The sequence below is a fragment of the Neltuma alba genome, unplaced genomic scaffold, assembly GCF_004799145.2.
Source record: "Neltuma alba isolate B1F8T4 unplaced genomic scaffold, ASM479914v2 tig00002611_pilon, whole genome shotgun sequence".
NCBI lineage: Eukaryota > Viridiplantae > Streptophyta > Magnoliopsida > Fabales > Fabaceae > Neltuma > Neltuma alba.
This window is the reverse complement of record NW_021632938.1, coordinates 4,785-20,844: the sequence shown is the minus strand read 5'-3', so window position 1 is coordinate 20,844 and position 16,060 is coordinate 4,785. Positions and strand designations below refer to the sequence as shown.

At 36.4% G+C, this 16,060-nt stretch overlaps 1 protein-coding gene and 1 pseudogene across 1 annotated transcript; both read left to right on the top strand.

Annotated features, from left to right (window-relative positions):
• Positions 1-2,459: 2,459 nt before the first annotated feature.
• LOC114733695 (protein JINGUBANG-like) lies at positions 2,460-4,342 on the top strand (annotated as a pseudogene).
• Positions 4,343-10,978: 6,636 nt separating this feature from the next.
• Positions 10,979-15,452, top strand: LOC114733685 (extra-large guanine nucleotide-binding protein 1-like). Its single transcript, XM_028921185.1, has 8 exons — positions 10,979-11,989; positions 12,098-12,235; positions 12,334-12,438; positions 12,529-12,705; positions 12,936-13,113; positions 13,457-13,698; positions 14,055-14,218; positions 14,587-15,452. Exons 1-8 carry the CDS (start codon positions 10,979-10,981, stop codon positions 15,179-15,181), a joined length of 2,610 nt encoding a protein of 869 aa, XP_028777018.1. The 3' UTR covers positions 15,182-15,452.
• Positions 15,453-16,060: the final 608 nt, after the last annotated feature.

Below are 16,060 nucleotides of genomic sequence, written 5' to 3'. Positions count from 1 at the left end.
TTAATTAATTTGATTAGATTAAGAAAGTTAAGTGAGTTAATTAATTTTAAGAAATATGATACATTTTCTTAAAATACCATAATCATCTTTCTTAATACCTCATCTTCCTCTTTTATTTGATTATGATTGAGGGAGTATCCATACAGGTAATTTAGAGAAAATTCATAAATATAAGAAATGAATCTTATATTTAGGATCAAAACTAACTTAACAATTGGGTCCTCTATTAAGGACCGGAAGAGTAATTTTCTAACCGGTTATCGGAATTCATACTAAATTGTATTGAAATTTATACCCTTTTCTTATCTTTCACTAACATATATACTTTAACATATCCTTTTTAAAAAAAAACAAACAAACTGTACTCCGTAAAAAGATTAAGGATGATTGGTCCTAATCAAATTAGGACAGTAAATCATTTCATTCCAAATAAGATAATATAGTATAATGTCTGTACAAGTACTTTAGGATAAAAACCATAAGTTAACAATTTTTTAATAAAAAGAATAATCGTATCACTTGCTATTTCAAAATGCGTTGAATTATATTGTTGTTGATGTGATTTGCCAAGAATATCTCTATATGCCGAATTGGGCTCTTTTCCCACAAGGGGAAAGTTCGTGCTCTGGTGTAAGCAGGCACAAAATATCGCATCTAATCATGTTGACATGAAAATAATAAGTTCTTTTTTTCAATAGTACAATTTTTTTGCTGCAATAATAGAAGTGGACAAATTTAAAATGTTTGATTAACATATGATTAGCTTGCTTGTTGGGGAAAGAGCCAGGCAGGAGTCATGGCATGAACCTTTCTAACGTTATATATAAATATAAATTATATATACATAAATTCATATCACATCATGTATCATAATTTAGTCTATCCTCATTAACAACTTGTGGCCCACATGTTCTTATAAGCCTTAGACATATATAAGTACCGATTTGGCACAAAATATGTCTGCAAGGCAATATCAGTGTGCCCTAACTTCTATCAAACGATGCTATGCAACTAGTACACAATTCAAATAAGGTAGAGATAATGGAAAGGCAGTCGGCTAATTTAGGAATACTGTCCATTTTTATTATAAATAACGAACTTAACTAATTTTTTTAATATTTTTAAATTAATTATGTAATTTTTATATTAATGACTGAAAATAGTATATAGTTATCTTTAATTTCTTTGTGGGAATAGTTGTTGTAAGTCTGATGCCATGTGGGACACATCAATTTCATTATTTTGTATACGATTGATGCTTCATTTCTTCTTCAGCCTGCACAGCCATTTTCCTTTGTTTTTTTTAAGGCCGTTCTGGAGACCCATTCATTTTTGTTCCCAACATTATCTTTGTGTGAGGTGGTGATGATTAGGCTCGCGTCCGCCAAGCTAATGCTTTTGTGGACCCAATTTTTGCGGCCACTCGTGTCAAAATCCCATTGGACGACATGATCCCCACCATGCTACGTGGCAAAATTGGATGGATACTTTGGTGGCTTTCCGCGTGGAAAGGGTATCATGACGAGACGGAGACCCAAACAAAACCATAATTATTAATTAGTTACTGGCTCATAGCATATATATACGCGATCAGATAATCTTATTTTGATGATGCACATTGTAATTTTAATACTAATTTAAAAAAAAAAGATATAGAGGGTTGAATATTTATGGCAAATATAAATAAAAGGATCAATCATACGCTGTTGAGCAGTCATAAAGTCAATATATATAATCCTTGAAAGAGGCGAAGGGAATTGAAGGATGAAAATAGGTAACGTTAAAATTGACCAAAATGGCGAAACGTGAAGCATGAGCAGCACAGATCAGTTACGCAATCGATCTCTTTTACTGGTACCAAAAGTGATGAGCCTTTCTAGATTTTGACAAGACCATACATGTTTTATAGTACGTTACGATGTCAACATTCTAAACGCGGTATCGTTATATTCTTCCTCACGTGCTAATCATGATTCATGAATCTCACGGTTTGGCTAATTCTCATTCTGCCTCTCAGTTAAAATTACGCACATAAAATTAAACAACGTAGGTATATGTTGTACCTAGACTCCTATAGGTCAAATAAAATAAAGTATTTCACGGTATTTAAATGCTTAGATTTTAGACAAAAAAAAAAAAGATATTTTAATTTAATTTTGTGCCCTCAATAGCGTGTGAAGCCGAGGGAAATCTGAAAAGGCGCCACAGATTTAAAGTAGTAGTTAAGAAAGCCTCCCTCCATTTTGAGATCATTCAGTGAGCGGCATACCCGCTTTCCCGCTCCGTTGTCCCTTGATCAGACCACGTGTCCTTCATCTTCTCTTTCAATTTGATACCGAACTGTTTCATTCCTTCCCATTTCTTTCTATATATACCCACCCTCGATCTTCTCTCCCAACTTTCCTCAGCGCCACAAAACGCCTCTTCAACGTCCAACCAATCTCCCAAACTCTCTCTACCTATCTCTCTCCGCTGTGTTACAGCTTCTGTTCGTTCATTTTCCTTTGTTGGATCTGGATGACAAACCAAACCGGTGGTGCTACCACCATGACAGTGGAGAAAACCAACTTTCAACGTCCAAAATTCGGGTCCCTCTTGCACTCCGACCCCACCTCGCTTTTCACCATCGGCGCCCACGACTTCTCCGTCGATGACGACTTCTCCCATCATCACCAGCGCCACAGCAACGTCGATGCAGCCACCGGGGGCCCCGAAAACGCCTTCTCCAGCGACAATAGTTCGCCTTACTTGATGTCTCCCTGGAGCCACCAAGCACCCGCCACCTCTCCCTACTCCAAATCTCCCTGGTTCCTCTCATCACCCTCGGTCGCTCCTCCTGGTTTCCACGAATACGATGGCTTTCCACCTAATGGCCTCATCGGCTCGCTCGTGCGTGAAGAAGGCACATATATTCCTCGCCGTCTCTGACGATTTGTTGTACACCCGGTTCCGATAGCAAAAACATCAGGGTGTGGAAGAATTTAAAGGATTTCGCTGGTTTCAAATCGAACAGTGGACTGGTGAAGGCCATCGTGATTTCTGGCGACAAGATTTTACGGGACACCAGGATGGGAAAATCAGAGTGTGGAAGTTTACGCAAAAGAATCCCAACTCTTACAAACGAATCGGGAGTTTGCCTACTTTAAAGGATTACTTGAAAAGCTCGATGAATCCCAAGAACTATGTCGAAGTCCGGCGGCGAAAGAACAAGGTTAAAATCAAGCATTTTGATGCCGTTTCCAGTTTAAGCCTGGTGGAAGATCAAGGGCTGTTATACTCAGGCTCCTGGGACAAGACGCTCAAGGTTTGGAGGCTGTCGGATTCAAAATGCTTGGAATCGATCCACGCCCACGATGACGCCGTGAACTCGGTGGTCTCCGGGCTATACGGCTTCGTTTTCACGGGATCCGCCGACGGTACGGTGAAGATGTGGAAGAGAGAAATGGTGGGAAAAGGGAAAACAAACCACCTACTAGATCGTATTCTTCTCAGGCAGGAAAATGCCGTGACGGCCTTGGCAGTGAACCGCGAGTCAAATGTAGTGTATTGTGGGTCGTCTGACGGGTTGTTGAACTTCTGGGAAGCAGACGGAAAAGGCAACCTTTGTCACGGTGGTGTTCTGAAAGGCCATAAGCTCGCCGTTCTCTGCCTTGCAGCCGGCGGTAACCTTGTGTTCAGTGGCTCAGCCGATAAGAACATATGCGTGTGGAAGCGAGAGGAGAGCGGAATGCACTCGTGCCTCTCGGTTCTTACGGGGCACACGGGGCCCGTCAAATGCATAGCGGTGGAACAAGAAAGAGCAGAAGCATCAGAAGAAGATAAATGCAGACAGGATTATCATCATCGGGTTCCTACGACGGGAGGGAAGACGATGGGTAGTGTATACAGGGAGCTTGGATAATTCAGTGAAGGTGTGGCGCGTATCAGAGCACGCGCCGGAGTTGAGGATGTTCCAAGGATTAGTTAATGAGGCCAGCGGCTCCTCTCCACCAGGAGGAATTAATGACAGGTGGCACTTTCAACATGAGAATTATTGAGGATAAGTGGCAATCACGCTCTTTGCATGGATGTGGAGATCACGCGGAGCTAGATAAAAATAGAGGGCTAGAGTAGTGCGTCCATTTCGTTGGGCTCGCCCGTCCGTCAATGCTTCTCACAACTTTCCCTAATCATCCTTCTCGCGTTTGATTAGGCCAAAAAAAAAAAAGGAACTTTCAAGGAAAATAGGGTTATGTATTTTTATCTTCACAAAATGCATGCCTCAATAATATGTTTTGTTTTTGTAAGATACTTCTTGAGAATTGTTAGCCTCGCTATAATTATATATTCATCAGCAATGTTCGGCCACGTTATCTTATTTTCATTACTGGGAAGAAAAAAATAACGTACAAAAAGCTCTCAGAAGTGCGTGCGTGTGAGTGAGGGCAGAGATAAGTATGTAACTATGGACAGTAATTTGATTTTTAACTAAACTTTGAGGGCTCATATTTTTCAGTTAAATATGGCGTTCTTCATGATAGTGCTACTGAAATTTATGGTCTATTCCTTTTTTTTTTTGAATGAGAATGAAATATCATTACTGAGAAGATATGTACATGGTGAATCAAAATTCAAAAGCAGGGTACAACAAGCCCTCAGAAAGAGGAGGTCAAAGGTCTGTGAAATTCCTAGTGTTAACTATGTGCTCTGTTAGGGCGAAGCTTCATTTAAGAGGCGTGTAATATTAGTAACCTCCTGGGAGAAGAGAATGTTGTTCCTTGCCTTCCAAATTTCCATAAGACTCCGAAAGTGATCTATTCCTTTCAAAATAATTGTCATCTTAGAGTGATGCGCGCGCACATGCATATTAAGAAATAAACGAAATTTTAATTTTAATACTCTCGGTTCTAAATATAAGACCCTTATACACACTAGTATAAGGGTTTTATATTTATAATCAGAGGAGTATCTTTTTTAAAAATTTCTTATTTATTATAATGTTTTAGGGCAAATACTTCTCATTAACTAATTGAAGGCAAGATAACCAACAATTAATGATGCCTTGAAAACCTAAAGTGAAAATTATTTTGGAACAGATTATATGGATACCATGTATATAGATATACAAATAATGTAATGTAATAGAAGAGACTTACATAAACTAAATTATAGTTTTGGTTGCAGAAGAAAGCAAGTTATATAAAATCAAATAATCATTTGCATATACTAATAAATAACACAGGAACGAACAAGTTGTTAACTAAGATAATAAGCGGTTTCACCTGGTAAAAAAGAGAATACAAGTTTGAATCTTTGAAAATACACTTGTTAAAAGGACTTTAACCTTAATGCTCGCAACTCAATAGAAATTTAGCCTCAAGTCCAAAATAATTTTAGAATACTTTGAGTTTTTAAAAAAAGAGAGAAGATAATGGTATCAAATGATGAATACAATAAGATTATTCGCAGGCATTATTATCCACCCAACCATATATAGTTTTAGTGATAAGACAGTTAAGACAGGGATGTTTTTTCGAATGAAAAATGAATCATTTTGATATGAATATGTGATATTTTCGGGAGTTTGGTTGGAAAAACACGGATGGACAGTCGGGTTTGCCTTAAAAAGGGGGAGGGAATTTTGGGAGGTAGTGAGACGGAAGGAGACGTGGAATGAGAGCAGTGCCCTGAGACAAAGGGACTAATAGAGGCCTGACACGTGGACAGGACAAAGATAGCAAAACGACGTTTTGGTTTGTGTGTTGATCTGCTGGGCAGCTTTTCGTTTTCTTCGTTACCAAGTTAGATGGCTTCCTAAAAATCCCGAAGAAAGGAAGGCCGTCTTAGCTCAGCTATACGTCTCGTGATGGTGAAGACTGAAAATAAAAGGCAGGCACTGGGAGAGATATGGCCACTTGAGAACCATCACTTAATGATAATGGTCGAGATGTTGCCTCATCAACTTGCCAATTCAGAAGAAAGTGACCTGTTTAGGAGCCCAACATTCTATGCATGATTGTGGTTTAGGAAAACTTTCCACATACACTCCCCCAATATATATATACTGACTTTATTTGTAGACTACAAATAAGATTTTATAATTAGGACTGAAAATAGTATATATATTTCCTATATACGTACATAGATAATGCCTCATTTCTAGAATTGCTAGTAACAAATTAAAGAAGCACCCAACAATGTCGTCTCTTAGCTTGAGGTGCTAAACAATGCGACTGACAAGTTAATCGCTTATACGTGAGGAGGAGGCCAGTAAGGTGCAGAGGGAATTGCCATTAATTGCTTAAGATGATGGCATTCGAAATTTCACTCCTGATAATAAGCACATTATTTTGACATCCCAAGAGCCAATTTAGCAGAATATATAATTCATGCCCATGCAGGCATCATATATCATTTGGACATGCATAAGGCTGATTATAAATGTGTGTACTCCTCCGGTCCTAATTATAAGACCCAATTGACTTATTGAGGAGATTAAGGAAGTAAGTTAAGTTGGTTATTATATAAATAAATGTTGTTATTCCTAAAATATCCTTGCTAATTAAGTATATTGGCTAAACTATCATTATTAGAAGGATTATCTTGGAAAAAAATACATAAATATAAGAGAGAAAATGGATTGGGTCTTATTTAGGACCAAATAAAAAGTCAAATTGGTCTTATAATAAGGAACCGGAGGAGTATTATTATACTACCTCCGTCCTTAATATAATATCCCGTTTGACTTTTTGTTTGGTCCTAATTATAAGACCCCAGTCCATTTTGTCTCTCATATTTATGTATTTTTTTCCAAAATAGTCCTTCTAATAATAATAGTTCTAGCCAATACACTTAATTAGTAAGGATATTTTAAAAATGACAATACTTATTTATTACAAATAACTAACTTAACTTACTTCCTTAATCTCCTCAAATAAGTCAACTAAGTCTTATAATTAGGATCGGAGGTAGTATGACGATAGGGTGTGTGTCTGTGTGTGTTTGTGGAGAGGGATGGAACAAGAGATGGAGACTGCCGTAAGGCGAAGCCACCGTTTGTTTAATTAAGAACATGAACCTTTGAGAAGGAAGAATGTGTCTTTTATGCGTGGCTCAGCGAAAAGACGCTACATCCAAATATAAGACCTACCTGATTAATTTAAATACATTAAAAAATTTGTTAAATTGATTATTTATAATAAATATGTGGTATCTTTTCTAAAATATATTTGCTAATCATATGTCTTAGCTAAAACTACCATGTGATAAAATTTTTAACATATACAACTACTACAACGATTATTTAAAAAAAAAAGATAAATATAAGAAACTAAATAGATTAAGGTTTTATATGTACGATCAAATTCAATATTAAACTAGTTTTTAGATTAGGAACTGGAGATAATAATAATCTTCTTTTCATTTTAGTAAGCAACGTATTGCAATTAAAGCTTAGGTTACTCCAACAACATAGCACTACGTTGATGCGTGTTGTGGGCTTGAATTTATTTATATCGTAAAACAACTCGATGGATGGCACTTACATCGCATGCACAGAGTGCTCTCTGAACCGTACAATAAGGTCATTCATAACATGACTCTTCCATTTGGGTTAAAATCTTAATCAAAGTGATGAGCATTATAATATAAATTCCACTAAAGTAATAAGCACCAAAATATTTATCATTGTAATGGACATCAAAACTAGTTCCACCTCAACCACGTGCTAGGTCTAGCTTATTGATGTGTTAAAAAAAAAAACATAAATACCATGTTTTTACAGAAAAAAGAAGCATTTCTAGTTTGCCTGCATTTTCCTCCCTAACTTTTAATATAAAAGTTAGTTGAGAGATTAATTTGATTATAAAAAAAATTCTCAATTTACTTGTATTTCATATTGATTATTTTTTTCAAAACTAACTTGCATAATTTATAAATTAATACAGAATATAATATCATAAAGAATATTTTGGGGATCATGTGATATTTGATGTAATAAACTATTTTATTTGACTTTCTCAATCTACTCGACTAATTGATTATTTCTTATATTAAGAATCAAAGGGAGTATATGTGTTGACTTAGTCTTTGAAAAAGAAGCACCTCTATTTACCCAAAGTCCCAAAGCGATGCCTTATTAGAAGACTAGAGCTTTTTTATTATGTCAAGTTCTTTAATACTTGGGTTAAATTTTTTATATCTATTGCATTAAGTTCTTCAATTATAATGGGTATCAAGAACTTCACATAAATATTTTCATTTTATTTTTCACTAATACTGGTAGTAATAACAAACACTGGCAATACATTAAGCGTGGAGGTGTTCAGATTTGGGCTTCACTTGCACGTCCACTAATGAATGGGCCAATAATTCCTTTCAAGAGAGCTTTTCTTCAGGAATCTTGATGCCAGCCCTGCAAATGTCTTCTTTTGTGTGGGTGGGCTGAGAGTGGCTGCTTCTTCGTAAGGCTTACATATGGTTTTTTTTTTTTCCAAAAGATAAACTCATAATATCTCTAATACTTAATATAAGAACTAGTTAACTAATTTAAACAGATTAAAAAATAATTTAAATTAATTATTTATAATGAATATGTATTGTTTTTCTTAAAATATCTTTATTAATCAAGCATATTGGCTAGAATTACCATTATTGCAAGGACTACCCTAAAAAATAGATAAATGCGAAAGACAAAGTGGATTGAGGTTTTATATTTAGAATCAAAATAAAAATGAAACAAACTCTCATACTACCTCCGGTCCTAATTATAAGAGCTAGTTGACTAATTTAAGGAGATTAAGGAAAGAAGTTAAGTTAGTTGTTTGTAGTAAATAAGTATTGTCTTTCCTAAAATATCCTTGTCAATTAAATGTATTGGTTAGAGCTATCATTGTTAGAAGGACTATCTTAAAAGAGTAGATAAATATAAGAGACAATGTAGATTGGATTCTTATATTTATGATCAAAATAAAAGTCAAACAAGATCTTATATTAAGAACTGGAGGTAGTATTAAGGATAGGAGGCAGGATAATTTTTCATGCTACTATTTCTTAAAGCTTGTGTGAATTAAGATCTACTGCTATATTAATATCGATGAGATATAAATTTTCGTGGCTCCTTCCCTTGACCCAAAACCTACGTTGGAAAAATTGAAGGGGTTCCACTCAAAAATGGAAAATGACTAATAAAAACAGACCAAGCAAACTCGCTCTTCTGTCAACAAACACTTGACATTCTTATCTAAAGTTAAGGCCCAATTGTCTTGTCACAATCACAGCCATTGACTTGTCTTTTCCAACAAAAAAAAAAACCCATTAATTTGTTTTATATCGCGTATTGCTGGACTTATCTGAGTAACTCCCTCAAAAATACTTTTTGAATTTATAAAGATTTAAATATGAGACTTTATGCTTAAACCGTTAATTTCTTTTTTGTCTGTCCTTGTTCGTGTGTATAATTGTGATGTAATATATCACCTGCCCTGATGTCTTTTATTCTTCAGATCTTAACAATACGACTAGACAAAAGTTATTTTTTATTGCGAGAAAAAATTATTTTAACTATTATTTCCGGTCTTAAATATAAAAACTAGTTGACTCATTTGAGTAAATTAAAAAAATAAATTAATTTAGTTATTTGTAATAAATAGATGTTGTTTTTTTTAAAATATTCTTGATAATCAATTTTATTGGCTAGAACTAATATAACTAAAAGAACTATCTTGAAAAAAAATAAATGAATATGAGAGACAAAGTGGATTGAGATCTTATATTTAGGATCAAAATAAAAATCAAACAAGGTCCTATATTAAAGACTGGAGGTAGTATTAGGTGACGCAGTTCAATGTCTTTGATGATTAGCACCTTGGACACGCATGCAAATTCGTCAAAATTAAAGACAAAATTTATACATCATTACATATATATATATATATATATTAAGAGTTTTATTATTATAATGTTTCTGAAAAAATATATTTCATCGTGATGGCAAATAGGCCTTTTAAAAATCTCGTTTTGTTTTTTTTTTTCGGAGCAAACTCGTTTTGTATATTATGAAAACGAATTATGAGTCGATAATAAACACTTAAATTTTTTGGAATATAAATATTAATCCTAAAACAATCATTTATTTTCTTTCGACCGTCTACTAAGAGCATTCTTTGATTATCTTATCCATTACTTTTTTTAAAAAGAAAAAATTTCCCTTCAAATGATTTGCAAACACAACCCACTTAAACTCACTAGCAGTTTTAAATATAAAATCTAATTTATAATTTAAATTAAATTATAAACTCAATGTTATATTTAAAACTGGAGGTAATATTATATTTAAGAAACATACATTTTTAACCAGCGTCTTCGATATTTGAAGTCAAATAATTGTGCAAGAACTGTATGAACGTATTCCTCGGTGCAAAAATCATCACGTAGTGCGTAAATAGTAACGAACTTTTGACGTCTGACTTCCCTGAGAATCCTAAAGCATCAGATTTGGAATTTTCTTTTCCCCAACCATTATTTACAACTATTTCAATATTTTAGGATGCGTTTGGGTTCAGGGTCGATGTTATACGGATTATATTTTGCAGCGTGTGTAAATATGCAAATTAGTATATGAAATTGAATTTGATAAAAGTTCGTTGATCCGTTCCAAGCAATTTCGTTCAAAGCTGAACGGTTCATTTCTATATTCGTCTTCTGCGGGTTTACTTGTCACTTGTCAGTAGTCACCCCCCTTTCTTTTGACATTTCTTTCTGCCTCCTGCCTTTCAGTTTCGCTTCTCCACCATAACTTCCCAGTTCTCATCCATCATGTTCAAGTTTCAAGCTCTCATTGAGTCTTGCCTTTGTCTCATGGCTTTTTTGCTTCGGGATATTCTTATTACCTACTGTGCTCCATGGGTTCTTTGCATGATCCTTTCTTTTAGTTAGTAATGGTTATGAAGCAGGCTGGGTCTGTCAAATTAGAGTGAGAGTTTGTTTGACACTGGCTAGAATGGCTTCGCTTCTGAAAAAATGGCTGCCTGGGGTGCCCTCATCAGTTTCTCAAGATAACGACGATCATGACCTTGAATACTCCATTGCTATGATATATGATGGTCCTGCTGTAAATTACTCGATCCCAGAAATAGCTCCTTTGAAAATTGATCAAATTCCAATTGCTTCTGTAGCTTCTATTTCTTCTGATCAACTTTCTGTTCCAATCATCCAGCCCATTGTGAAAACCAGGCATGCAAACTATGACTCTAAATCCAACTCCCATTCCTCAACCATTGAATTTCCAAACAGAATTAGTAACTCAGGTTCATTGGGCACTGATGATAAAGAGGAAATATTCTTTCAAAGTGATCCGAACCCCGCCAACTCGGAAATAACAGAATCGGGCTCGAACTCTCAATCTCTCTCCTCTGAGATTTCTTCTTGCAGGGGAGCTGACTGTAAAAACGACACAACCAGACCCACACATATCAAGCGACCTTCAACTGTAACTTTCCGCGATCCTGAGTCAGATGCCATGATAGTAGTGAGCGCAAGACCTGTTGATTCTCAAGCTGGAAGGTACCCTGTGAGACCAAAAGTTGAGAGAACTGGTAACAAAGGTACATGCCATCGATGCCATAAGGGTAATCGCTTCACTGAGAAGGTAATTTGCATTTCTTGTGATGCAAAGTACTGCCGCAATTGTGTCATAAGAGCAATGGGGAGCATGCCTGAAGGAAGAAAATGCATTACATGCATTGGCTATCGAATCGATGAAAGCAAACGAAGAACCTTGGGAAAAGGTTCTCGGATGCTGAAGCACTTGATGTCTGAGCCGCAAGCGAAACAAATAATTTATGCTGAGAAGTTTTCTGAAGCAAACCAAATACCACCAGAACTTGTTTGTGTGAATGGGGAACAACTTAATAGGAAACAGATGATGTCACTCTTGAGCAGCTCAAATCCACCAAAAAAGCTAAAGCCAGGTTTTTATTGGTATGATAAGGCATCCGGTTTATGGGGAAAGGTGAAGATTAAGATGCATGCTTGCTTATGTTTTCCCTCCTTGATTTGAGGTGGAGCTGATGTTTTTATAAGCATACCTCAAATCTTTTTGCTCTGCTTGGTCGTACAGGAGGGTAAACGGCCAACTCAATTTATAAGCCCCCGGCTGGACGTTGGAGGTGTCTTGAAGGAAAATGCAAGCAATGGAAACACAAATGTGTTCATAAACGGTAGAGAGATTACCAAAGAAGAGCGCTGGATGCTTAAGGTTTTTATGCGAGGCAGAATCATGCATGTTCTTTTTTTTTTTTTTTAATTTATAATTTCGATTATGTTAAATGGAAGTATTCTGTTCATTGTTTATAGGCAGCAGGAGTGGCATGTGAAGGAAAGCCTAATTTTTGGGTGAATGCTGATGGATCGTACAAAGAGGAGGGGCAGAGGAATACCAAGGGGTACATATGGAATAAGGTGATTCTCGTGAAGTTTTATGTTGACTTTTTATTTTTCTTGTTATAGTTACGAACATTCGTCAATAATTGTCGGCTTACTCTCCTACAGACTGCACCGAAGCTAGTTTGTTTGATGCTATCTCTGCCAAGGCGTCCAAACTCTTTCCCTCTTTGCAGTGAAGAAAGAGTCAATACAGTTACCCAGCACCGTATTGAGAATAAAACGCTTCACAAATTTTTACTTGTTGGATCAGTCAAATCTGGAACAAGCACTATATTTAAACAGGTAAGATGCTTTTTTGGGGCCACGCATTCTCATATGTACGATGCTGATTTAATGATTAACTTATGCTCTGATTCAAGCTTAAAGCTTGCTCGGTTCTGCTAAATTTTTATCATTCCAAAATCCATTTGTACCGTACGTGGTGTAAATCCTTTGTCAAAGTTTAAAATTTCTCTTATGACTGGTAATAAAATGATTATGAGTGACCCTAAAGACTGAACATGACATCCTAGGCCAAGCTTCAGTACAATGTCCCTTTCTCCCATAATGAGCTCCAAAATATCAAGCTGGTGATCCAGAGCAACCTGTATACCCACCTTGGCATATTGTTGGAGGGCTGTGAGAAATTTCACGAAGAGAGTTTGCTGCAGAATAAGAAAAGACGGATGGTTAATGATTCCACCTCATCTGGTAATTATTCAATGAATTTGATCTATGTTTGTTTAGTCCTTGGCCAAATGCAAAGTAATTGGCAATTGTTTTTTTCTATATTTAATTTACGCTCTGCTTCAAACAGGGACTCTAGTTTCTTGGTTGTGTTGGTTCATTCTTCGGAATACTTCATCACTGTGATGAATTTGTTAAAGCCTTCTGTGTATGCACGGCGTGATTCTTCTTCATAATATTAGTATTTCTACCTTTAATTCTGGGATAATTTATCTAACTCATAATTTAGCTCGTGGAAAAAGCCTGTTCACCATTAGTTGGTAGTTTGTGTTATGGAGGGAAGTTGCTAACTTCTTAGTTACAGCAGAGATTACAGGCAATACTAGAGAAACAACAATTTATTCTATAAGCCCAAGACTGAAAGCCTTCTCAGATTCACTCATCAAATATATGGCGTTGGGTGATTTTGGTGAGATATTTCCAGCAGCTACGTCCGAGTACGCATCTCTTGTAGAGGAGCTATGGAGGGATGCAGCCATTCAAGCAACCTACGGCCGACGAGATGAGTTAGAAATGCTACCAAGAAATGCAAGTTATTTTCTAGACCGGGTATGTGGTGCTTGGTTGTCCATCTTTTTTTGTACTTCATTATCCTAGTTGTTTCTCAAGTACTACGTATCATAGTTGATCAATGTATCACTGCTGCTCTATCTTTTTTTCCGTTCATTTCTTCCCGTTAACCCTTCTGGATGTTGGAAGTTTCGAGTTTCCATGAATGGCCATCGGAATCATATTTGTATTAGTTTGATATTCAGATCAAATGATCCAAGCCGCGGAAGATAATCTCTCAATTTAGTTAAATCTATCATCTCTCATATATGGCCATTGATGCGGCAACTGCATCACTTCATTTCGAAGAGAGCATTTACTACTCATCAATATCTAAACATATTCCTCATGTGCAGGCTGTTGAGATTTCCAAGACAGACTATGAACCCTGTGTTATGGATATCTTGTATGCCGAGGGTATGGCCTTATCCAACAGTCTTGCTTCCATGGAATTTTCATTTCCCAAGCCAATTGATGAAGACTCTGTGTTCTCAGAGTATCGACATGATCCTTCTTTCAGGTCAGATCTTCACCATTTTTTTTTTTGGTGATGCAGTGAGGCTTAATTTAGTTCCAGATTAAGAAAATATGTAATTTATTCATGCACATGACTAACACAGTGTTCCTTTCTTAGTTTTTCTTTTACCCCAATTTTCTTAGGCATGCCATAATTTGTTTAGATAAGTATTGATGGCAAACATCTTAGAACGGCGCATAATTTTTTTCGCCTTTTATTTTCAGATGATAAAGTTTTCTTATGCTAATATTGGAAGCTTCATGCTTTAGAAAGGGACCACATTGTGAGGCGATGGGAAGAAATGAATTGAAACCTGAAATATCATATTTTACGAGAGCTTCGTAGTTTTCATTTGTTTGTTTCGATTGTAGGTACCAACTGATCAGAGTACATCCCAGAAGCCTGGGAGAGAACTGTAAGTGGTTGGAGATGTTTGAAGACATGGATGTTGCTTTGTTCTGTGTCGCCTTAACTGACTATGATGAGCATACAGTTGACAGCAATGGAGTTTCTACAAACAAAATGCTCGCAGCTAAGCATCTCTTTGAGAACATGATAAGACATCCAACCTTCAATGACAAGAAATTCTTGTTAATACTGAACAAATTTGATCTTTTTAAGGAAAAGATTGAATTGGTACCTCTAACACAATGCGAATGGTTTTCTGACTTCAATCCAGTGATTAGTCACAATCAAAACAGCGCCTGTACAAGTAACCGAATCAATAACACCCCACTAGCTCACCGTGCTTTCCAATATATTGCTGTAAAGTTCAAGAAGCTGTTCAAATCTCTCACAAACCGAAAGCTGTTTGTTTCACTGGTTACCGGTTTAGAACCTGATACTGTTGACGAGGCCCTCAGCTATGCAAGAGTAATCACGGCATGTGAAAAATGGATACCACCTTCTTGCCAGCCTGAGATTTTTTCAACCACCTTTGAAATAGAGGAGGCAAGCTCCTTCTGATTCTTCCCCCAGATAATTGATATACAGACTATTTTGTTAGAACAGTCCATGTCTATTCTCAGAAAGTTGTTTGCCCATTCTTGAGGTTGAAGCTGCGACCTAGATTCATATTTAAGAACAGGTATGTTCCGTTTTAGCTTTCCATATACTTGTGTAAATCAATTAGCTTTCCATATACTTGCGTAAATCAATACTTTTGCACAAAGCATCGGAGGAAAGAGTTGCTTGTGATCATGTTTGATCTCAATGGTACAAGGTGAATTTCTGCTAATATTAGTCCGTCGTGTCAAGCTACTTGGCAATATAGTCAATAATATATAATTTGATCTATCCAAAGATAAAGCTCAGTTCAAAGAGGAGACAATACATCTGGCTTTTCATTTCTTTAGAGAATGAACCAGAGCAAGAGCGATTCAAAGCATACTTCTAAGATCGCCCCCGAAACAAAAAAGGTTTAGCCAGAGTAAACCTGGTGTAGTGAGATGTACAAATACATCAGAACATATATACACATATATAATCACCAAGGCACGAATCGATCCATAAGCAAACACACGGATGCTTCAGACATCATTGAAGTGTCTGTACGAAAACTTGTGTAGTCCTTCTTGTTGTTCGTAGCATCCTTTTCTACAGGGCGCTCAATTTGTGATCCTTGTTTGGCTTTGGACGACGACAAGGGCTTGGGAGGCGTGATATTTGCTTTAAGCTTTGACAGCTTGCCCATCCATATCTCAGCAATGGCAGACATTTTCAGAGTCTGAATCAAGAACCTCTTGTGCTTTGTTTGTTGGAACTTTGGGTGTTTAGAAAGAAGCTTGGGGGACGAAGGAGGAGCGGGTAAGGTTTATATAGAGAAACAAAAAGGGGAAGGGCCTT

Excerpts from the sequence above, each read along its gene's own strand:
- LOC114733685 (XM_028921185.1), top strand. The coding sequence starts at position 10,979 with ATGGCTTCGCTTCTGAAAAAATGGCTGCCTGGGGTGCCCTCATCAGTT. Across the intron at positions 12,236-12,333 it reads AAGAGCGCTGGATGCTTAAG|GCAGCAGGAGTGGCATGTGA; the intron begins GTTTTTATGCGA and ends CATTGTTTATAG. Across the intron at positions 13,699-14,054 it reads CAAGTTATTTTCTAGACCGG|GCTGTTGAGATTTCCAAGAC; the intron begins GTATGTGGTGCT and ends CCTCATGTGCAG.